The sequence below is a fragment of the Thamnophis elegans genome, chromosome 2, assembly GCF_009769535.1.
Source record: "Thamnophis elegans isolate rThaEle1 chromosome 2, rThaEle1.pri, whole genome shotgun sequence".
Lineage (NCBI taxonomy): Eukaryota > Metazoa > Chordata > Lepidosauria > Squamata > Colubridae > Thamnophis > Thamnophis elegans.
This window is the reverse complement of record NC_045542.1, coordinates 160,112,846-160,137,441: the sequence shown is the minus strand read 5'-3', so window position 1 is coordinate 160,137,441 and position 24,596 is coordinate 160,112,846. Positions and strand designations below refer to the sequence as shown.

Genomic DNA, 24,596 nt, shown 5'->3' with positions numbered 1-24,596 from the left:
GGAAATTTCTCCTAAGTTGCTTCTCTCCTTGATTAGCTTCCACCCATTGCTTCTTGTTCTGCCCTCAGGTGCCTTGGAGAATAGTTTGACTCCCTCTTCTTTGTGGCAGCCCCTGAGATATTGGAACACTGCTATCATGCCTCCCCTAGTCCTTCTTTCTATTAAACTAGACATATCCAGTTCCTGAAACCGTTCCTCATATGTTTTAGTCTCCAGTCTCCTAATCATCTTTGTTGCTCTTCTCTGCACTCTTTCTAGAGTCTCCACATCTTTTCTACCATAAATTATAACATTCTAACGTAAATAAAATCATTCCAAAAATTTTGGATCTCTTGTTGAAAATTTCTGCAATAGGAAGTGACAATAATTCCAAAGTGCCATTCATTTTCATCAAGTTATAATTAACTGCAGGCAGCCCTCAATTTATGACCATGATTGACCCTGGCAATTACTGTTGTTATGATGATCTTAAAGCACCATAAGATCAAATCTGTTTCATGACCCTTTTTTCCAATGTTTGTTAAGCGAACCCACTGTTCGCTAGGGGGCGCATTTTGCTGGACAACAAAACTAAACACAAGTTTCAGGCAAAACCATTGCAAACTGCCATAAAAGTGGACCATTTGATGAGTGCCCAAAATATGGTCATGTGATTATGGCAAGAGGTGGGGGGGCATTAGAACTTTGAAACCAGATCATGTCCCTTTTTAGGGAGGGGTGTGTCATAACTTTGAACTGTCATAACTCAAGGACTGCCTATAACTGCAGTTGTTTGCAATGCCCAGATGTGTACCACATTGTACAGTAGAAGCCAAAATTGTGGAAACTTTTTGGGAAAAGTGTATTTTCTAAAACTAGCTAACACCAACAATTTTCTTGGAGTAGTACCATATATATATATATATATATATATATAGATAGATAGATAGATAGATAGATAGATAGATAGATAGATAGATAGATAGATAGACAGACAGACAGACAGACAGACAGACAGACAGACAGACAGACAGACAGACAGACAGACAGACAGATAGATCAATGGAAGGATAATTTAATCAAGAATGTAACGCAATAACTTTTATGAAGAATTTGCTATTAGAATAGCAGTTATAAAGTAGAATATTGAAATGAGATGTAAAAAAATTGTCACCATAGAAAAAAAAATGAGATATACAAAAATTATCACCATGTCAGTTAATACTTGGTTGGGTAACTTTTAGCATGAATTACAACCTTACAATGTCTTTCCATGGAGTGAGCCAAGTCTTTTTGTCCTGCAGCTGTTTTTTTTTTAAAGTTTTTATTAAACATTTTAATCTTTAAAAACAGTAAGAAAAACATAACAAGAAAAAGACATACATAACAATATGAAGTAATTATACAGCCTTTGTATTGGCATTCATGTTTAACCTTTATAGTTCTCCATTATGCATTGCCTTCCTATTGATTTTACCTTGCCTAATAATATAATAACAGTAGTACTGACACTTGTAATAATATTAATTGTTATTAATATTATATTTACATTCTCTATTTCCGGTTTTGGCTTCTATTTTCTAGCCACCTATAAATTCTATTCCATATTTTATAGAAGTCTGATTCTTCTCTTTCTCTTAGTTCCATGGTCATTTTGTCCATCTCTGCACATTCAAGTACTTTTCTAATTATTTTTTCCTCTGCGGTTGTATTGATTTGTTTCCAGTTTTGTGCGAAAGCAATCCTAGCTAGTCCTGCAGCTGTTATAATGTGAAACCAAGTTTGAGTGATTGCTTCCATTAACTGGGTTTTATTGCTGGGTCGCTTCTGACTAACAACTTTCTTTAGTCGGCTCCATAGATTTTTTCAATTAGGTTAAGGTCTGGGCTATTCCCAGGCCATCCCAGCAGTGGAATATGATTATCTTGAAACTCCCCCCAAAAAGTGGTGTTATTAGCCATCAAGCCTCAAAAATACACTTTTCCCACAAGGTTTCCACCATTTTAGCCACTACTGTATGTTACATAAACACTGAAATTGATAAACTATACCGGACGGGCTTCGGATTTGGTCCCTTGCTGGCTCCGCAGGAAGTCCTCCACCAGGGCCACCACCTGGGAACATGTGTCCGGCCTCCTGGGTTGAATCCAGCCCAGGAGCTTTGGAGGGAGGCTGGCCAGGAACTGCTCCAGGATGAGCAGCTCCAGGATCTGCTCTTTGGTGCGTCTCTCCGGCTTCAACCACTGGTGGCAAAGCTCCTGGATCTGCTTGTAAACCATCCGAGGGTCTTCTACCTCCTGGCAGCAGAACTGCCTGAAGCGTTGACGCCGGGCCTCCGTTTTCACCGCTTCCCCTTTCAAGATGGCGGCCTTGACGTTCTCGTAATCCCCTTGGTGAATGGTGTCGAGGCTGCGAAAGGCCTCTTCAGCTTCTCCGCAAAGGGCTGGCAGGAGGTGGGTTACCCACTCTCCTCTGGGCCACCGGCAGGCTCTGGCCACCTGCTCGAAGGAAGCCAGGAAGGCCTTGGGATCTTCCCAGGGAGAATTCCTTGATCTTGCTGGAGTTCCTTCTCTGGGATGAGAGGGTTGAAGGGTCTGGAGGAATTGCTGCCACTGCGTTTCCCAGCGCGCTTCCATCATCCCAATGAATGAGTCTTCCTGGATCCAAGGCGATGCTCCCTTATCTTGGTCTCTTGATTGTAAACTGAGCTTCAACTGCTCCAATGTTTAGTTCTTCTGCCCGGTCTGGTTCCACTTGTTCTTTCTTCTGTAGCCCCTTCTTCTATAATATAGAGCATTTTCAAATTAGCGCACTAGACAAAATATTGTGAGAATATACTGAGAATATATGCACCAAAGACAAATTCCTTGTGTGTCCATTCAAGAGTTCTGTTCTGTTCTATTCTATTCCATTCTATTCTTCTATGCTATACTATGCTATGCTATTCCTTTTCCTATTCCATTCTATCAGAAACCTGAAATTCACCTCCTTAAATCCTTTTTCAAAAGTAATTCCAAGATGCAGCCCCCATAATTCTAAAACCATCTCCTGAACTATTTTATCCTCTTGTTTCAACTAACCTAAAATGCAACGTTAATCCTAGATAAGCACACACCTCTTACAAAGTTAAGGGATTTCGATGCTAAGTAATGTTTGACTTTTTGGAGAGGTAGGGCGGCTTCAGCACAAAAGAGTTATAAATTAAAATATGACACTACTAAGCCATGCTTGTATTTTCAACATTCCCCCCCACCCCGTGAGTTTTTGCTGTTTCTCCGTTTTGGGGGTTTCCCCTTCTGTCCTCCAAAATCTAGGCTAAACAAAATTTCAGAATTGATCACTTGTATACAAGAATATCACACCAGTTAAAGAAAGTAAGCCAAGAATTTTGAAAAAGTGGTAGATATTTGCAATCCAAAATTCACTTTCTTAATTCTCCGTAAACTTTTAACGTTTGGGGGAGGCTTGTCCCAGACATGTTCCTTTTAACTAAAAGAGAACAACCCACTCTTTTATCAAGAAGTTACACACACACATACACATACACACACACAAAAACACACACAGACACACACACAGACACACACACACACAGAGGCAGATGTCACACATGGGCCCTTCAAAGACTAAGTTTTTTTTTACTGGTGAGGAATTAAAACTCTCCTTTTCCTCAATGGGAAATCATATTCAGACAAAAAAAATTATTAAAAATATCCTTTCCCTTTCTGAAGCCTGGCTCTTTCTCTGCAACTATATTGGGGGGGGGGGGGATAGGGGATATGAAAGCGGCGAGGCCAGCCTGCCCCCTTCTTGTCTCCCACCCACCCCTTCCCAACGGGACAAGAAGGCGGAGGGCTGGTCTTGCAAACGGGGATCAGCGCACTCGCCGCCTCCCCCTCCCCCGGGAGGAGCTCTGCAGCGGGACAGACGGACGGAGGGGGAGATCGCCCCTTCCTCCTCCGCGCCCCCAAACCCCGTCTTCCCTGGCCTGCACCCCTGCGCTGGAAAGGCGAGCAAAACGCGCAACTCGATGCTATGCCGTGCAATGCAAGCGATGCAATGCAAGGCAACGCAACCCGCCCAGGCTCCTTTGGGTTCGGGGGTGATCCCAATGGGGGGAGCGGGGGATCCCCGGAGCGGAGGCCTCCCGGTGCAACGGTCTGCTGTAGCTCCGGGGCGAACCTTCGCCTTCCCCGCCCAGGATTGCAAGGCTGGAGGCCTCGGCAGCAGCCACCCCCACCCCCAGCCGGCCAACCCTCGGCCCGTACCGTCAGCGGCGGGACCCGCGCGGCTCCTCTCCTCCCCGGCGCCGTCCGGTGGGCGTGCGAGCGCTGGGGGCCCCCCGGGACTCGCGGCCGCCGCAGCTGCGCCCATCAATCCCCGCCTCGCTTTGCCTTGACGCTCCGCTTGCTGGATCGGCGGAAGGGAGCCCGCGGGCGCCCCCTCCCGACAGGCCGCGTCTCTGCTTTGTTCCCCGCAGCGGCCGGGCAACGGAGAAGCTCGTCCGTGACATCAAAGTTTAGAATACAATAGGATAGACTACAGTAGAGTTGGAAGGGACCTTGAAGGTCATCTAGTCCAACCCCCTGCTCAAACAGGAGACCCTACACCATTTCTTACAGATGGCAATCCAGTCTGTTCTTGAAAGCCTCCAGTGACGATCGATCAATCAATCGATCAATCAATCAATGAGTAGCACTGGAAGGGACGTTGGAGGTCTTCTAGTCCAGCCCCTTCCTCACGCAGGAGATTTGGGTCAGATTTGGGGAAAACTGGTCAGCCCTAATAACCCTGAGGTGGATTTCTGGGTGGTCTCCCAACTAGTTCCTGAATGGAGCCTGCCCTGCTTAGGGTTTTTCGAGATACACTATTGATCAGCTAGCTGTGTGCATTCTTTCTGCCTGAAAAGACAACCTAAAACTTTTGGGTCAAGTGAGGAATAGAAAACTGGCTTTCTTGCACAGCGGCTCTGTGTTCGAATTCTACAACCCTACAGGTAGCCATTGATTTTCTCTCCTACTTCTCAGCTTCTCCACGACTTCCCTACTTTGTAGTTCAGAGAGCAGTACTTCGACTCCTAGGAAGTACAGAATACAGATGTCCATGGAGATTCTCAGTCATCTGAGTCATAGTTGTTTGTCCCAAAGGTGCTTTTTCCCCCCCCATGAGGCAACTAGACTTTCTGGTTTTTCTTTGAAGACGTTTCGCTTCTCATCCAAGAAGCTTCTTCAGCTCTGACCGACTGGATGGTGGGAATGGAAGGATTTATATTCTTCCAGCTGTATGTCGTATCCCTCCCTCTCTGTGACCGGAGGATAGTGACACAGATAAACCTCCAAGTGGCCTCACAGGCTCTCTAAAAGAATGCAAATGACCAGCTCTCTGCAAAGAATATAACTCCTTTCCATTCCCCACCATCCAGTCACAGCTGAAGAAGCTTCTTGGACGAGAAGCGAAAGGCCTTCAAAGAAAAAACAGAAAGTTGCCACTTGTGGAAAAAGGTTCCACCACAAAACCACGGACGACAAAATCGCGGTCGACGAAAGCGCGTATGTGACGTCATCACAGCGCGACGAAAAAGATCGAAAAATGTAAAAATAAAGCGAAAACCTTACCCTAACCCCCCCAAACCTAACCCTAAACCTAACCCTAAACCTAACCCTTAACCTAACCCTTAACCTAACGAAAAACCTAACGCTAACCCTTAACCGAACGCTAAACGTAACGCTAACGCTCTAAACCTAACCCTAACCCTTAACCTAACCCTAACCCTAACCCTTAACCTAACCCTTACCTTTATGTGAATCGGCTTGCTGTAATTTAATTATTTCAATTTTTCAATCTTTTTCGTCGCGTTGTGATGACGTCACATACGCGATTTCGTCGACCGCGCTTTTGTGGAACGCGGTTTTGACGGGTCATGGGGGGAAAAAACACAGAATAAGAGTTGGAATGGACTTTGGAGATCTTGGCCATGCTCAAGCAGATGAGCTTATATACCAGTGATGGCGAACCTTTTCAGCACCGAGTGCTCAAACCGGAACATGCGTGCATGAGCGCATCCCGGAGTGCCATCGGGCCAGTGCACATGCCAGCTGATCTTCTGGTCTCGGCCCCCAAAACAGCCATAAACAGCCGAAAACCAGGCATGCGCGTGCTGGCTAGCTGGTCCTGGAATTTCCAGCACGCAAATGCATGCCTGCCAGCTGGTCTTAGCGCATGTTGGAACACTGGAAACCCGCCAGCACGCACTTTTTTGGCTGTTGATGGCCAAAGAAGAGCCGACGTGGCACAGTGGTTAAATGCAGCACTGCGGGCTACTTCAGCTGACTGCTAGTTCGGCAGTTCGGCAGTTCAAATCTCACTGGCTCAGGGTTGACTCAGCCTTCCATCCTTCCGAGGTGGGTAAAATGAGGACCCGGATTGTTGTTGGGGGCAATATGCTGACTCTGTAAACTGCTTAGAGAGGGCTGAAAGCCCTATGAAGCGGTATATAAGTCTAACTGCTATTGCTATTTTGGGGGCCAAAAACCAGAAGAGCAGGTGGTGATGGCATGCATGCCCACAGAGAGGGCACTGCATGCCACCTCTGGCACCGTGCCATAGATGCGCCGTCAGGGTTATAGACCATTTCTGACAAGTGGCTGCCCAGTCTCTTCTTAAAAGCCTCCAGGTGAAGAAGCCCCTATTAACTTCTGAAGGCAAGTACTTCAGAGCTGAGGTAAACACCAATCACACCTCAGTTTAACAAGGCAAGCTGATTTTTGAGCCGATTTTTCTGGGTTAGGAAGGCAAGTCGGGATGCATTCCTGGGCTGCAGGCCAGGCTGGGAAGTAGCAAACCCAACGAACCAAGGGATGGTCACCTGCTTCTTCTAAGAAGATAGAATGGCACAGTTGTGCCCACGTAGCCATGAAGTTCAATTCTAACGCCACTTTATCTTTTAAAACAAAACTTTTGGGCCCAGGAAAAATTTTGGGGACACCCACCTACCAACATGGAATGGGATGGATCTGGAAGGGACCTTGAAGGTCTTCTAGTCCAGCCCACTGCTCAAGCAGGAGGCCCTATACTATTTCAGGCAAGTGGCTGCCCAGTCTATTCTTCAAAACATCCAGTGATGAAGCACCCACAACTTTGGAAGGCAAAGCTGTTCCACTGGTTAATTGTTCTGATAGGAGGTTTCTCCTTAATTCCAGGTTGCTTCTCTTCTTGATTAGTTTCCATCCATTGTTTCTTGTCGTGCCCTCTGGTGCTTGGCTATAAGAGCCAAGGTGGCGCAGTGGTTAAATGCAGCACTGCAGGCTACTGCTAGATCAGCAGGTCAGCGGTTCAAATCTCACCGGCTCAGGGTTGACTCAGCCTTCCATCCTTCCGAGGTGGGTAAAATGAGGACCCGGATTGTTGGGGGCAATATGCTGACTCTCTGTAAACCGCTTAGAGAGGCCTGAAAGGCCTATGAAGCGGTATATAAGTCTACTGCTATTGCTATTGCTTTGGAAAATAAGGTGGCCCCGCCCCCTTCTCCTCTTTGGGGCAGCCGCTCAAATACCGGGTACTCTCGTAATATGGTGACCAAAACTGGATGCAGTACTCCAGGTGTGGCCTTACTAAGGATTTATAAATTGGTACTACCGTAATACTTCACGTGATTTTGATTTCCCCAAAATCGTATTTTGTTCTTTCCTGCAGCCAGTACCATGGCCTTCAAGTTACCCATCGGACAGGAGATAGAAATTCCCATTCATCAGCAGATTTTAGCTGCAGGGGCACCATCGTACAGTTTTAATCTTAAGGAGGCCTTGAGGTAACAGCTCAATGAGGACTACCTGTACTTACTTTCCTTCCTTCCTTCCTTCCCCTCCTTCTTCCTTTTCCTCCCTCCCTCATTCCGTCCTTGTTTATTTATGTTGGTTTTCACCAGAAACTACCCCCCCCCACAAAAATACAACATCAATGTTTCTCCAAATATGATTCTAGGACCTGTAGGAGTTCCTCAAGACACACTTAGGGATCTGTGAAATCAAAACTTATTTGTCAGGCTATGTTGAAAAATAATACAATATTAAACATCATGTGAAGTGAGGTAGTGGCAGTGAATGCACCAATTATAATTTTTAATATGGTAAATACTGATAAATATATTTCAGAGAAACAAAAGCTCTTCCAATATTTAGAAGTGGGAAGGGAATCCTGAGAAATAAGGTTTTGAGGAATACTATCCTACAGGGTCTTCATTAAGCCATCCTCTGCATCTTCCTTAATGGAAACCTCCCCAACCTCTGAATAATCTGCCTCCTTCCCCTTGGCTTTATCTGTGTGGGATGAATGAATTTCTCAGTTCCACCACAAAACCGCGTTTGACTAAAGGGCGCTCGACGAAACTGCGTAGCTGATGTCATCACAGCGCGACAACAGCGCGGAGAAAAAAGCACGCTGTAAAAGCTAAACCTAAAATTAACCCCTAAACCTAAACCTAATCCTAAACCTAACCCTTAACCTAACCCTAACCCTAACCCTAAATCTAACCCTAACCCTTAACCTAACCCTAACCCTTAACCTAACCCTAACCCTTACCTTAACTTGAATCGGCTTGCTTTCAAAGCGCTATTTAAAGCACCCTTCTTTCTCTGCGCTGGCTGTTGTCGCCCTGTTGATGACGTCAGCGATGCGGTTTAATCGGGCGCGCTTTAGTCGAGCGCGGTTTTGTCGTGCCACGAATTTCTCTAGGACTGGTTTTCTCTTGCTACTTTAGGCATTTTTTCCTGCAGGTGGTCTTAAATGATAATTTCTCACAAGCTACCCTCATGCTTCCATACATATCAAGGCTGGTTCCCCCAGGGAACCAAAACTCTTCTATAAATAAGTGGCCTTAAAATTCCTCGTTATCAGAGACCTGCCTTCTTGTCAATTCGTTGGGAACGGCTGTTTGAAGCAGGAAGTCTCTTTTCCTTAGGGAGATATGTTGGCTAACCCAACAAATCTTGCAACCTCAGCCCGTTTGTCTCAAGGAAATCAGTTGAGCGGTGAGAAAATCCACTTCTTCTTTGTTTTAAACAGCTGCCAAAAAGTCCAAATGCTATGAGAGTGAATTCCTTTATAGGAAGCTACACCACCGCACTGAACTGAAGCCCCCTTCCACATTCAGAGCATACCTATCAGCACTCTTACCGTACAACAGAGCAGGGCTCTCCAAACTTGGAAACTTTTAAGACTCCTGGAGTTCAGCTCCCAGAATTCCTCATAGCAATAGCAATAGCAGTTACACTTATATACCGCTTCATAGGGCTTTCAGCCCTCTCTAAGCGGTTTACAGAGTCAGCATATTGCCCCCAACAACAATCCGGGTCCTCATTTTACCCACCTCGGAAGGATGGAAGGCTGAGTCAACCCTGAGCCGGTGAGATTTGAACAGCCGAACTGCAGTCAGCTGAAGTAGCCTGCAGTGCTGCATTTAACCACTGCGCCACATCGCCTAATGCTGGCTGAGGAATTCTGGGAGTTGAGGCCTACAATTCACCTGTAATAGAGTACATCCCCCCCCCTCCCCCAGAACTGACTTGTAGCCATTACCTCGGTAATATTTAGACATTCTCTGTCCAGTGGGAAATTTATTCATTTATTTATTACCAAAAAAAAAGTTTTATTTCTTAAACAAACTCACATAGCCACCCTTCTATTAGAAAAGACACTAGGTGGCGCACAAGAGCGAAAAACACAATAGGATCAAAACAAAACAAACACGTAAAACTACATCAGGGACACAGACAGAAGTTGCTTCCATCAATCAACCAACCACATCTCGCTGATGCCATCAAAATCCTGGGATAGAAAGCCAGGTCCTCACTGCTTTCCTGTAGGTCAAGGTCGATCATCTGTATCTTGAAGGAGCCGGAGACTATTCCATAAGGCAGGTGCTAGGACAAAGGGATGCTTCCATGTCCCCAGCAGGAAACACTGTTTAAGCAATAGCAGTTAGACTTATATACCGCTTCATAGGGCTTTCAGCCCTCTCTAAGCGGTTTACAGAGTCAGCATATTGCCCCCACAGTCTGGGTCCTCATTTCACCCACCTCGGAAGGATGGAAGGCTGAGTCAACCTTGAGCCGGTGAGATTTGAACCGCCGAACTGCAGCTAACAGTCAGCTGAAGTGGCCTGCAGTACTGCACTCTAACCACTGCGCCACCTCGGCTCTTAACTGAAGGGTTGCTTAACTGAGCGTGCCCACCCTGGCAGATGTAGGGGAGAAGCAGGGATAGGCAGTCCTGCATATGAAACCTGGCCCCATGCTAGGTAGGGCTTTAACAATGACGAGCAGCACCCTGAAGGATCATGGGAGGCCGGAGAGCTCATGCAGCAGCCCCCACTAGAGTTCATAGCCAACAGCCCAATCAAGAGACGTGTAAGGCATGACCAATTGCGAGCAGGGTTGGAAAAAATGTGACCAATGCACAAAGGTCCTCCTAACCGTGTGCTGCTCGCTTGTTGAGCAGGATGTGGCGAGTCCAGAAGGTGGTGAGTCCAGAAGAACCTCCAGCTGCACTAAAGATGGCAAACCGCCAGGTATGGTTAAGCCCCAAACTCACGGTTATTTGGTCTTGTCAAGAATGAGGGAAGCAGAGCTGGAAAGAGTCACCAAGATCACGGAGTCCAACCTTGGTTCCGTGCAAGAATCCCAATTAGGGTCCATGATAAGTGGCCACCTCTAGTGAAGAGTATCCCATCGTCTCATTGCAAAATTGATCCAATTGCTCTACCTTTTTTTTTTTTATTACTAAGGAATGTTTTGGAGTTTTTGTCCTAGCATTCAGCTCATGATTTCATGTTTGATTCTCTGGAATGAAAGGACACAAGTCCCTTTATTCTGTATGGCATCCACTGATGGATTTGAAGCGTGCAGTGGCCCTTCTGTTTTCTTTTCAAAAGCTCCAATCAATTAAGTTGGATTCAACTCCACATTTTCTTTCAGAACTCTCTCTGCTTCCAGAAAGCATAATCTACATAATTCATAATTGTCCTCCATCTCTCACCCATAATTTGGACTAGAAGACCTCCAAGGTCCCTTCAACTCTGTTTCTATTCTATTCTATATTCTACTCTATTCTATTCCATTCTAATTTGGGCGAGAAATGGAGGACAATAATGTTTATATTGATTTTACAATTAATCTTTGAACTATAACCATTCCTTTAACGACAGTTTCAACTTGCGACGGTTTTGGAAAAAGTGACTTACAACCATCCCTCAATCACACATTCATAATTCAGTCACTTGACATCTTTATGACGGTTGCAATGTCTCGCGATTGCCATGTGTGACCTTCCCACAAGTGAAGTCAATTGGGGAAGCCAGATTTACTTAACAATCATGGTTAAAAAAAGAGTTGTAAAATCAGATCCGGTCATATGGTTGACCGTGTTCCTTAGCAACTGAAATGCCAATTGCAACCAATTGTGGTTAAAAGTCAAGGACGCCCTGCCTTTATCCCAATCGTATACTAAAACTCTTTTTTCTATTCTACTGCCGCTCGTTAGTTTTCAATGGATTGTATCTTTCAATTACTACATCCCGATCACGGAGATTTTCCCCCCACTAGGTTCTAGTTACACCTGTGGCTTTTTCCCGAAATACGAATTTCCAGATAGTTCTTCAAGTCACTTCCTTGACAGGTGTATTTCTACCGCTAAGGAACTGGTGTGGTTTGTCTCCGGTATGAATCCTCTGGTGTCTTTTCAAAGTTCCTGATTGATTGAACCATTTCCCACACTGAGAACATCGGTAGGGTCTCTCGCCGGTATGAATTCTTTGATGCCTCTTCAGAAGTCCGGCCTGTCGGAAACATTTCCCGCAGTCAGAGCACTTGTGCGGCTTCTCGCCGATGTAAATTGCCGCGTGGATTTGAGAACATTTGTAGTGTTTCTCGCCCGGGTGAAGCCTCTGGTGTTTTTTCAACGTTCCCATCTGGTTGAAACCTTTCCCACACTGAGAACATTTGTAGGGTCTCTCCCCGGTATGAATTCTTTGATGTCTCCGCAAAGTTCCCGATTTGTTGAAGCATTTCCCACACTCCGAACACTTGTACGGCCTCTCTCCGGTGTGTGTCCTTTGGTGTATCTTCAGGACATCTGCCTCGGTGAAGCATTTCCCGCACTGGGAACATCTATGAGGTTTCTCTCCGGTATGAATTCTCTGGTGTCTTTTCAAGTTCCGCATCTCATTGAATCCTTTCCCGCACTCGGAACATTTGTACAGTGTTTCTCCAGTGTGGATTCTTTGATGTATCTTCAAAAGGATCCCTCGGGTGAAGCTTTTCCCACACTGAGGACATTTGTAGGGTCTCTCCCCGGTATGGATTTTTTGGTGGGTCTTCAGATTCCCTGCCTGGTTGAAGCTTTTCCCACATTGGGAACATCTGTAGGGTCTCTCTCCGGTATGAATATTCTGGTGGGTCTTCAGATTTCCTGCTTGATTAAACGACTTTCCACAATGGGAACATACGTACGGCTTTTCTCCGGTGTGGATTTTCTGATGTTGGCTCCACTGACTAAATTTACCAAATTGTTTTCCGCACTGAGAACATTCATACACTTTCCTTTCAGCATCGTCAGGGGCCTGAATGATATTTACCGCGTTTGCATTACTGAAGGTTTTCACGTACTCAAGAGAACGGTCGTGTTCTTCTTCTAGATAACTACATTGATATCTGTCCAACCGATTCCTGTTTCTCTTCGCAGAAAACTTACACTTTTTCTCAACTCTTCTATTTTCTTCCTTTCCGCAGAAGTCAGAAAAATATTGAACATCTTCCTCGGAGCTAGGCCATTCTTCAAAGTCCTCCGAGGAATCGATCATGTCGAGTTCCACTCTGTAGTGATATTTCCGACCATACTTGGAGAACAAAGGCGTTTTATCCCTGCTGGATAAATTGGTCTTTCCAATAACAGCAGTAGAAAATCTTTTTCCCAACAAAAGGCGTTCCTTCTCATCCTCTGTGGGTGTCTCCTGGGTCTGCTGTTTTGACTCGAAGTGTAACATCGGATTCATAGGGTGTCTTGGGGAATCTGCCCCGTAGGTTGCCTCCAGATTTTCATCTTCATCCAAAGAATTGTCCATCTTGACTCCACTTTCCCATCCGTTACCTGCGGAGAAAGATATATATATTTTTTAAAACTATGCCTTGCGTACTTATTTTCACAATGCCTTTAACATCCTTTTAGTTGGAATTTTCTTCCAACGTGTTTCACTCTACTGAATGTCTTGTTGTGGCCTGCCAGCAGTCAGCAGAGCTGGCAGCAGAGTCGGACGGTGAGGAGATTGGGGAGGAGCTTGGGCCAGTCTTGGAGGCTGGGGAAGGCTCGGATGAGGGCTCTGCGTCGGAGGCAGAGAGGAGGCCGAGGCCGTTTGGCAGTGATCAGGCACCTACGGAGCTAGACAGCAGGGAAGCAGAAGAACAGCTGGAGCCTATTCCCAGTGTGCGCATGCGCAGAGCTGCCAGAAGAAAATAACAACTCAGAAATCAGGGTTGACTTGGGAGTAAAGCCACAGGTGGAAGGTGAATGGCCCCTCCCATAGGAAATGAAAGAGGAGCGAAAGGGGAGGGGGCTTTTGCAGGAAACAATTTGTTCGTTCGGCCCTTAGATTCGTTTCAGGAGTGTGAAGATCTGTCCGTGAATCTCAAGAGACTCTGTGCCCGGTCTTTCCTTCCACAGCAACTCATTTGGAAAATATTTACAGTACATGGCAGCTTTCCAAGCTAGATAAGGTCTGTGGTCATAACTTCACCTTTGAAAGACTGCCAGGCCTTTGCTGAATGTGAATGAAAGGAATTCACATTCGTTTAATAAAAGGGGTTTTGTCGGGACCAGGATTCTGCTTCGTGCTTTTTGGGGAAGCCTAGTTCAGAACACATCTGATTGTTGATAAGAACCATACCCCAAGTAGTTAATGACATTTAGGAGTGTGCAAGAAATAAAACAACGGAAAACCAATTGTGTGTAAATAAAATTACAATATAAACAGTGTAAAGTAGCACTAAGTTCAAAGAGCATCAAGAACCCCCTAGTATCAGCCTGGTTTAACTGGTGAGATCTTGGCCAGATCTGTCCTGTATGTAAAATCTTACATATTCAATTTCTTTTGTTACATTCATACATTTCCTATACATGCCCTGGGAATCCTTACCCAACATACTGATCTCCATCTCAACTCTTTCCCTCTTCATTGTTTCCAAGAGTTCTTCCTCTCCAGGATCAAAATCCACAGGGTCATCCTTCAACAGCTCCTGAAACAGGGAGGCAGACAGAACCATTCAGAGGGAGATTTTGCTATAAAAAGGAAAACTCAAGTCGCTTCCTTATCCATCAAAGGGCTGCCCAGAATCCGACAGGATCCATTACCCAGTTTAGGTAATCCTCAAGCTGTGATCACAATTGAGCATGGAATCATAGTTGTAAGAAGTTGTAGTGGTCATTGAACAGCTCATGTAATTGTGCCCAATTTTATTGCTCTTTTGCAAGAGTCATTTAGCAAACAGAGTGATTTGCAAGTGAATCTGTTTTGTCCAAAAGGTTGATTTTTGCAGAAAATCAGAATAAAAAACAACAACAACCACCCAGCCCCCAACAAAAATTGTGGTAACATGACCTCCGGATACTGTAAAGGGCGATGAAGGGCCAGGTTTCAAGCTCCAAAACCCAATGATGTTACCACGGGGAGGGGGCGACAGGGGGAGGTCAACTTCAAAACTGGGTCCTAAGTACCTTTTGGGGAGGTTTTCAAGCACCCATTAAGTGACTAGACTTTAAGCAAGGAGTAGTTGTATGTAGAATGTTAAATCTCTCATAGTTCCCATATAACAGTTTGACCTTCCCAAAGCTGGAAAACAGGATAACAGAGTTGGAAGGGGCCTTGGAGGTCTTCTAGTCCAATCCCCTGCTCAAACAGGAGGTAAATATTTGTAAAAGCCTTTTTTTCCCAAAAATTTTCAATTAAAAAAAAAAGCTGGCTTTCAGCCTTCTGTATTATGAATGCAATGCCTTTGCATCGGATTATGTGCAGGCCTAATCCAGATTCTGTACTGTCAGTTCTGGAATTCAGAACCTACCTGACAGGATCCAGATTTGGCCTCTTGCAGACTTGATAGGAAGTCCTCCACCAGGGCCACCGCCTGGGAACAGGTGTCTGGCCTTCCCGCTCGGATCCAGCTCCGGAGGTCCGGTGGGAGGCTGACCAAGAACTGCTCCAGGATCAGCAGCTCCAGGATCTGTTCCTTGGTGTGTCTCTCTGGCTTCAGCCATTGGAGACAGAGCCGGTGGAGCTGGCCGTAAAGCCTCCGGGGGTCTCCCAATTCCTGGCAGCAGAACTGCCGAAAATGCTGCCGTTGCATCTCCGTCTTCAGGGTCTCCCCTCGCAAGATGGCCGCCTTCACTTTGCCATAGTCTTCTCGCTCTTGGATTTCCAGGTTTTGAACGGCCTCGTCCGCTTCTTCGCTCAAGGCTGGGAAGAGCTGGGTGGCCCATTCTTCCCTAGGCCAGCGGCAAGCATTGGCCACTTGCTCAAAGGAGAGCAGGAAGGCCTTGGGGTTTCCCCAGGGGGAATCCTCTGACCTCATCGGATTCTTCCATCCATTGGGAGGGGGTTGTGATGTCTGGAGGAAGTGCTGCCACTGGATTTCCCAGCTCTCGGCCACCCCCACAAACGGATCATTTTTGTTCTTCGGAGATGCTGCCCATTCCGGTTGTCGCTCGGACTCAGACTGAGCGGCAACTGGCAGTTTTCCTCCCTCTGTTTCCGCTTCCGACTTTGGACTTCCCGCTTTTTCTTCTTTCCTCATTTTCTCCATCCGCTGCCCTCTAATACCTAGAGTTCGAATACATTCAAGATGAGATCGCTTTTCCCAGGGCATTTAGAGACACAGCACAGTATGAAAATAATAATAATTAGATAATGAACATTCAATAATAGAAAGCAGGGGATAACTGCTTAAAAAAACAACAAGATAGCCACACACGCAGCTGGATGTTTAGAGTGGATGAGTTTTCTTTTAGTCTCAAAACTTTTGGGAAAAGTGGTTTTGTTTCAAGACTGTGACATTCACAATTACTCTTTTGAGCTTGAAGTTTTTATATCGCAATTTTCATGCTTTAAACTCATGATGGTGTACTGGTGGCACGCATGCCAGCGGTGACACGCAGAGCCCGCTCTGTGGGGATGCGTGCCGGTCAGCTGGTCTTCCGATTTCCGGCACGTGCGTTCCAGTTTGAGCACTCGGTGCTGAAAAGGTTTGCCATCACTGCTTTAAACCATCGTAATTTGTCTTTATAAATAACTTACTTTACAAATAACTAAAGTAACAAATACTATATATCCAACACACCTTCCTCCTCCTATTTTCCAATGACTTTGCTTGTCAAAAGGATGCAGATTAAATTAAAAATCAATTAAATTAAATGGCTAGAAGGGGAGCTGAGGGGATGCAAAAAGCTTTATTTATTTACCATATTTTTCAGAGTATAAGACCCCCCCAAAAAAGAGCGTGGAAATGTTGGTGCGTCTTATACACCGAATACAGTCATTTTTGGCCTCCTGAAGCCCCACCCCTGCGTCCCATTTTTGCGAAAAATGGGCAAAAAAGGGCTGTTTTTCACCAAAATGGGGGTGTTTTTGCTTTTCCCCATCCCCCAGAAGCACTATGCAGGCTTCAGCAGGACTGGGGGAAGGGAAAAATGCTTCCGTTTTGGTGAGTGTTTGCAGTGTTTCTGGGAGCTGGGGAAGACAAACACTTTTTTTCTTACTTACTATATTTTTCGGATTATAAGACACACCTTTTTTCCTCAAAAAAGAGGCTGAAAATCTGGGTGCGTCTTATACACTGAATACAGCATTTTTTGCCTCCCAAAGCCCCATCCCTTCACCAAAATGGCTGTGCAGAGCCTGTAGAAGTCCTCCTGGGGGCTGGGGAGGGCAGAAATGAGTGAAAAACGGGCCCTTTTTAGCTCAATTTTGCCCCCGCCCCCCGCAGCTCCCAGGAGCACTCTATAACCCTCCCAAAGGCTATGCATGCAATTTGTTTGACAAAAAAGGGCCAGTTTTTGCAAAAAACTGGCCTTTTTTTGTTCATTTTTGGTGGGGGCACCCCCCCCCAGGAGCACTCTGCAAGTCCCCTAAAGGCTATTCATGCCTTTTGGGGGGGGGGGAGGAAACAGACCAGTTTTCACGAAAAATGGTCCCTTTTTGGGAGGTTTGCAGAATGCAAAACCCTTTTTTTAAAAAAAATTGCCTCTTCAAAACCTTGGTGCGTCTTATACTCTGAAAAATACGGTACCTGTTAGGAATATAATTCTGTTATCTCTCTCTTTGTTAGATGCTGGGCTGTTCTGGAAGTGCTGTGAGCTATTGTAAGTTTTGCAACTGCTAGCAAACCTTGATTTACTGGACTGATTATATGTTACTGGACGATGTTATTTGGATTATCCCTTAACTGAAAGACATTGATGACTGATTGTCTTATCTGTGTATGATTTGGACTGTTTGATGGACTCTGATACCTCTATTTCCACAAAAGTAAAAGCCTGTTTAAACTGCAGAGTCTCTGTATGCTGGTTTGTGTGTTCTCCAACACAACTCTCACAACGCTTCGCTGAACGTACTCGCTCTCCCAACGGGGAGCTTACCTAACAGGACCTCTTTGAAATCTTGGGGCATCTTATACACTGGTGCATCTTATAGTCTGAAAAATACGGTATTTATTTATATAAAACAGAGCTGAGAAACACTGTATTTGTATACTGTTTCTTATATTTCAGGATAATCCTTACCTGCCACATGTTCACTGTTCCCAGTCTCCACAGAGCCTTCTTCGTGTAAGAAAATCACATGCTTCCCTTTCAATGGCTCCTGAAATAGGGAACAAGAGTTTCATTCAGAAAAGCTGATTTTCACACACACACACACACACACACACACACACACACACACACACACCAGGTCCTTGGCTTTTATGACGCTCATCAAGACCAACTTATTGCAAGTAGTCCTTGACCCATGACTGTTCAGCAACTAGTCCTCGACTTACGACCACAACATTTTTGTTGTTAAAGGGGACATTTGTTCAGTCATCTTATGACTTTTCTTGCGGCGGGTGTTAAGTGAATCACGGCAGTTGTTAAGTTACTAACACGGTCGTGAAGTCAATCTGTCTCCCCAAATGACTTTGCTTGTTAGGAGGACGCAAAACGTGGATTAACATGACCCCAAGACACTGCAAGTGTCATAAATGCGAGTCACTTGCCAAGCGGCTGAATTTTGATCACACGGCCCGCAAGGGTGGTTAAGTGTGAAACATGCTCATGAGTTACTTTTTTTTTTCATTGTTCATTGTAACTTTGAACGGTCACTGAAGGAACTGCCGTAAGTTGAGACTTTGGAAAAAATGCAGGGAAGAGTAACTCAGAAGGAAACAAAAACATATGAAGAACAGTTGCAGGATGTGAATTTGTCTAGTCTAGAGAAAGAAAAGACTAGAGCGGACACGATAGCATTAATCCCCGTATCTGACAGGCTGCCACAAAGAGGAAGGGGTTAATTTATTTTCCAAAGCACCTGAGGGCAGGACAAGAAACAATGGATGGAAATTAATCAAGGAGAGAAGCAACCTGGAATTAAGGAGAAACTTCCTAACAGTGAGGACAACTAAGCAGAGCAGGACTGTCAAACTCCTGGCTCGGGGGGGCGGAGGTGTCGCAAGCTGGCTATGCCCACACCTGGTTTAAGCGAAGGGGGGAAAAGTCCCGATACATCATGGGATGCTGCCGTGATGATGTGAGTTTGACACCCCTGCACCGAAGGGAACAGCTTGCCTCCAGAAGTTGTGGCTGTTCCATCACTGGAGGGTTTTTAGAAGAGAGTACACAGACACTTGTCTGAAATGGTATAGGGTCTCCTGTTTGAGCAGGGGGCTGCACTAGCGATAGCAATAGCAGTTCGACTTATATACCGCTTCATAGGGCTTTCAGCCCTCTCTAAGCGGTTTACAGAGTCAGCATATTGCCCCCAACAACAATCTGGGTCCTCATTTTACCCACCTCGGAAGGATAGAAGGCTGAGTCAACCTTGAGCCGGTGAGATTTGAACCGCCGAACTGCAGTTAGCAGTCAGCTGAAGTGGCCTGTAGTACTGCACTCTAACCACTGTGCCACCTCGGCTAGAAGACCTCCAAGATCCCTTCCAGCTCTATTCTGATTGATTGATTGAGGACTACCTGTAGTCAAAGTTATGATGGCCTAGTTGAGGTTGGTCCTCGAAGTTCACACTTACAACCCGGTTGCAGTGTCCCTTGATCACACAATCACCATTTGCAACCTTAATTGTATGTTTTTGTTTTTGTTTTTCCCCCCTAGAAGATTTTGCTTTGTTTTTCAATTGAACTGAGGTGGCAGGCTGAACCAAAGTAGGCCTCAAGCCTGAATCAAACTAGGGTTTCATGATATTAAGCTTTAACTGTTCATATAGAAATTGCAAGGTTTGCTTTTAGGACATGGTGCGGTTAGACACGGGTTAGAAGGAAGTCTGCACATGAAATATGCTGAAGCGAAGCATCTATTTTAGCCTATTTGCTGGCTTGGTTGTTAATCTGTTTAGTAGACACATATTGTTAGTTCCTCAAAATACATACTATGTCTGTCCTTTGGCTGACCTATGTATTATGACTTCCTGTAGACATAATATTGCTGTAACTCAAGGGCAAATCTTGAGGGGTGTTTCCAAAACTAACAGATGGCTTTAGCTGAAAGCGATAAACTATATAAGGAATTTCCTGACTTTCACTCAGTGTTCAGGCCATTTTTTCTGAATCTGCGCAATAAACATTTCCTTCTCTGAAGAGCTGGCTTTTGTGTCCCGTCTTTTCTACAACAGAACTGTGCAGCTTATATGTTACATTAAAACCGGAAAAAAATTCTGAAGTGATTTATCTTACGTCTGATTAGTTGACATTCCAAAAACCTCACATTTTAACGGGTGAGTATAGGCTTTTTAAAACATCCAGTGTAAATAGGAATTTAAATTGTAAAACCATACCCGATACGGCTTGGATTTGTCTTCTGGCTGGCTCCTAAGGAAGTTCTCCATCAAGGCCATCGCCTGGGAACTTGTCTGCGGCCTCTTTGACTGAACCCAGTCCTGAAGCTTTGGAGGTAGGCTGGCCAAAAATTGCTCTAAGATCAAGAGCTCCAGAATCTGATCCTTGGTGTGTCTCTCCGGCTTCAGCCATTGGTGGCAAAGCTCCTGGAGATGGCTTTGAACCTTTCGTGGGTCTTCCACTTCCTGGCAGTAGAACTGCCTGAAACGTTGACGCTGGGCCTCGCTTTTCACAGCATCTCCCCTCAAGATGGCCACCTTCACGTTCTCATAATCCTCTTGATGAATGGTGTCCAGGCTCTGAAAGGCCTCTTCAGCTTCTCCATAAAGGGCTGGCAGGAGTTGGGCCACCCACTCTCCTCTGGGCCACCGGCAGGCCGTGGCCACCTGCTCAAAGGAGGCCAGGAAGGCCTTGGGGTCATTCCAGGGGGAAGCCTCCAGGTTCCCATCTGGGTAGGTCGGTTGTGTCTCGAGAAATGGCTCCCATTGTGTGCCCCAGTGCTCCTCCATCCCACTGAACGGATCGCTTTTGATTTTTTCAAGTGGTTCCTAAGTTGCTTTGCTTTGGCAGGCCTAATGGAAAAGCCAAGTCTTTCTGCTTCTTCTGATCCCTCCTCTTCTAGTTCGTTTTGATGCTCTCTCGCCTGTTTGCTTTCTGAAAACCAGAGTTATGTATTTATCAGATTAGATCACTTTTAGCACAATCGGGCAAGACTGCCTAACACAGGAGTCCCTGTCCTTTGGGACCTCGGGGGCCACTAAATTCATAATTTTAAATCCCACGGACCACTAATACGAGCTGCCTAATGACTGGCTGGGTGGGCGTGGCTAGGTGGTCATGTGACTGGATGTGGCATGACCACCTAGCCACATCGAGTGACTCGATGTCACTCACATTGAGGGGCGCCTCGCCAGCCTCTATTCACCCCTCTCTTCCTAGCTCTCGTCCCCTTAGGGCTCCTTAGGGCCCCAACAGGAAGCAGCTGTTGGAGCTAAACAGTCACCACCAGAAAGAGTTGGCAAAACAGCCGAGAAGGAGGCTCAGTAGAAGCACCTCACTGAGGACTACGAACATAGGCTTTCCAAGCAGAGGGAAGACCTGCAGGAGTGCAAGGCCAGGTACCGACGCCTGGAGGCTCAGCGGGCTGAGATGGTCAGCCAGTTTCAGGCCATGATGCAGTCCCACTGGAACGAGGCCCTCCAGCTCTTCGCCACCAGCGGCACTTCCCTCCAGCCTTCTCCCAAAGCCCCACATCAGGAGGCTGAAGCAGACCCCAAGTCAGAATTTCTACCACCCCCCTCCAACCCACAAAAAAAGACCCTGAAAGGGGAGACTCTCGGCAGCAACACAAGCTTTTATTGCACTATTCATCCCAGGGGCTGCAGTTTGAGGACCCCTGATTTGGTGCAATATAAAAAAATGCAAATATGGGGACCGCTGGTCTAACAGGTTAGAGACTGTGAAGAAGGATAAAAGAAAACTGACATTTGCTTTTCCAAGATTCATTTTTGTAGGACTAAGTCAACTTTCCTCCTTCTCCCAAGCTAGAGAAAAGGGCACAGGGCAGCTACCCTACCCACCCACATGGGGAATAACATCCTAGAGGCACTTTATAGACACACAAATATGTACATTTTTACTACTTTTGTGCATTAAAAGGATCATGCTTTTAAACGGGCATCATATTCCAGCAAACTTGAAATCGCCAACCAGAAAAAAACAACACAACGGTTCTTTCTGTAGCTTAAAAAAGTTAGCTGTCTTCCCAACCCCTTTATTTGGGGGAAGAGGGAAGCCAATCATGCCCGCTTCTGCTCTCCTCTCCCAAAAATCAAAGGCTTAGCTTCCAGCCCGGGGGTGGGGTGGGGGGGTGTCACCCTGCTTGTTGTGCACATGCACACACCCACGGAAAAACGCGCGCGCTCGCACACACACATTCGGGGTGCAAGAGCTCAGCGGCGGCCCTGCATCGGCGCCCCCCACCCACCCCCGACACGGAGGAAGATGGAGAAGATCTCCCCTTTCTTCTCCGCGCTCCGGAGCCCCGTTGTGCCCGGCCCACCGAACCCCCCCCCTCCTTGCGCTGGAAGGGAAAGCAAAGGATGCGATGCAACCCAATGCAATGCAATTAAATGCAACCCAACCCAACGCAATGCAAATGCAATGCGATGCAGGCTCCGGGACCGGGGCTGGAAGGCGGGCAGGCGCGCGCCTTTCCCGGGACGGAGGGGAGGCCTCCCTTTTGCTCCGCCCGCTATTTTGGAAGAAGCCCCCCACCCCCCAGCTCTCCCCCTGCAGAGCTCGCAGGAGCTCCTTACCGCAAACGGCAAAGAGGCCACCGATCTCCCGTCTGGGTTCCACCCGGGGGGGGGGGGCGGGGAAGCCCGGGGGCGCCTTGGGGGGAGTCCCGGCTGACCGGAGGGGCTGCGCGGCTGCAGCTGCTCCCGCCTGTCCCCGCCCCTTGCTTCGCGGCAGCCGGCGGCCCTTCCGCGGGCGACCCCTCCCGGACGGCGCCGCCACTGCAAGCGTTGCTTTCAACCAGACGAGCGAAGGAGAAATTTCAGCCACGCCTATCCCGAAAGTGCTTTTTTTTTAAGATTAGACTTTCTTCTTCTTTTCTTTAAAGACATTTAAAGTGACATTAAAGTTCTATTCTAGTCTTCATTCCAATATTCTACTGTATTCCATTCTATGCTTCATTCCAATATTCTATTCTATTCCATTCTCTACATATTCTATTCTAGTCTTCATTCCAATATTCTATTCTAGTCCTCATTCCAATATTCTATTCTATTTACATATCCTATTATATTTTTTATTCCAATATTCTATTCTATTTACATATTCTATTCTATTCTTCATTCCAATATTCTATTCTATTCTATCCACTCTACATATTCTATTCTATGCTTCATTCCAATATTCTATTCTATTCTCTCTACATATTCTATTCTATTCTTCATTCCAATATTCTATTCTATCCTCTGTAAATAGAATTCTATTTTCTCTACATATCCTATTCTAGTCTTCATTCCAATATTCTATTCTATTCTCTCTACATATTCTATTCTATTCTTCATTCCAATACTCTGTATTCCATTCTATGCTTCATTCCAATATTCTATTCTATTCTCTACATATTCTATTCTATTCTTCATTTCAATATTCTATTCCAGTCTTCATTCCAATATTCTATTCTATTTACATATTCTATTCTATTCTTCATTCCAATATTCTATTCTATTTTTTATTCCAATATTCTATTCTAGTCTTCATTCCAATACTCTATTCATTCCAATATTCTATTCTATTCTCTCTACATATTCTATTCTATTTATTCCAATATTCTATTCTAGTCTTTATTCCAATATTCTATTCTAGTCTTCATTCCAATATTCTATTCTATTCTCTCTACATATTCTCTTCTAATCTATTCTTCATTCCAATATTCTATTCTATTCTATTCTATCTCTCTACATATTCTATTCTATTTATTCCAATATTCTATTCTAGTCTTTATTCCAATATTCTATTCTAGTCTTCATTCCAATATTCTATTCTATTCTCTCTACATATTCTCTTCTAATCTATTCTTCATTCCAATATTCTATTCTATTCTCTCTACTCTATACATGTATCAGCAAATTTGAAATATGGTGCTGGAGAAGACTCCTGAGAGTCCCTTGAACTGCAAAGCAATCAAACCAGTCAGTCCTAGAGGAGATCCACTCTAACTGCTCTTTAGAAGAAGGCCAGATCCTGAAGATGAGACTCAAATACTTTGGCCACCTAATGAGAAGGAAGGACTCACTGGGGAAGAGCCTAATGCTGAGAAAGATTGAGGGCAAAAGAAGAAGGGGATGACAAAGAAGGTGGTGGCTGGATGAGGTCACCAAAGCAGTAGGTGTGAGCTTAAATGGACTCCAGGAGATGGCAGAGGACAGGAAGGCCTGGAGGAATGTTGTCCATTGGGTCGTAATGAGTCTGACATGAATTCACAACTAACAACAACAAAGTTTGATTGTCTCAGGGCCATATGATAATCTTTTGTGACTCTCTTACAAAGTCAATGGGGAAACCAGGCTCACTCAATAACCGTGACAGTAACTTAAAAATGGCAATGATTCACTTAGCAACGGTGGCAATAAAATGAGGTGAATTCATTTAACAAATGTTTCACTTAGCAACAGAAATGTTGGGCTCAATTGGGGTCATAAGTTGAGGGCTACCTGTATATTGGGAGCAGAGGTACAAATCTTTAAACTAGAAAATATTGCTGTCTACCTCATCAGAACAGAGGTGGAGGACCAATGGCCCCTTTATGACGTGGATTTCAACTCCCAGGATTCCTGAGCCAGCATGGGGAATGATGGCCCCTTTATGACTTGTGGACTTCAACTCCCAGAATTCCTGAGCCAGCATGGGGAATGATGGCTCCTTTATGACTTGTAGACTTCAACTCCCAGAATTCCTAAGCCA

At 45.5% G+C, this 24,596-nt stretch overlaps 1 protein-coding gene across 1 annotated transcript in view; it reads right to left on the bottom strand.

The window, feature by feature from the left end:
• Window positions 1-22,791, bottom strand: part of LOC116502477 — a 30,642-nt gene extending 7,851 nt beyond the window's left edge. Inside the window, exons 1-7 of the mRNA XM_032208358.1 lie at window positions 22,436-22,791; window positions 20,057-20,771; window positions 17,797-17,875; window positions 15,084-15,838; window positions 14,162-14,261; window positions 11,632-13,119; window positions 2,031-2,704 (exon numbers count right to left, since the gene is read on the bottom strand). Of these exons, the coding sequence (XP_032064249.1) occupies window positions 2,031-2,704; window positions 11,632-13,119; window positions 14,162-14,261; window positions 15,084-15,838; window positions 17,797-17,875; window positions 20,057-20,626 (3,666 nt within the window). The 5' untranslated portion in view covers window positions 20,627-20,771; window positions 22,436-22,791. The remainder of the gene's footprint in view (window positions 1-2,030; window positions 2,705-11,631; window positions 13,120-14,161; window positions 14,262-15,083; window positions 15,839-17,796; window positions 17,876-20,056; window positions 20,772-22,435) is intronic.
• Window positions 22,792-24,596: the final 1,805 nt, after the last annotated feature.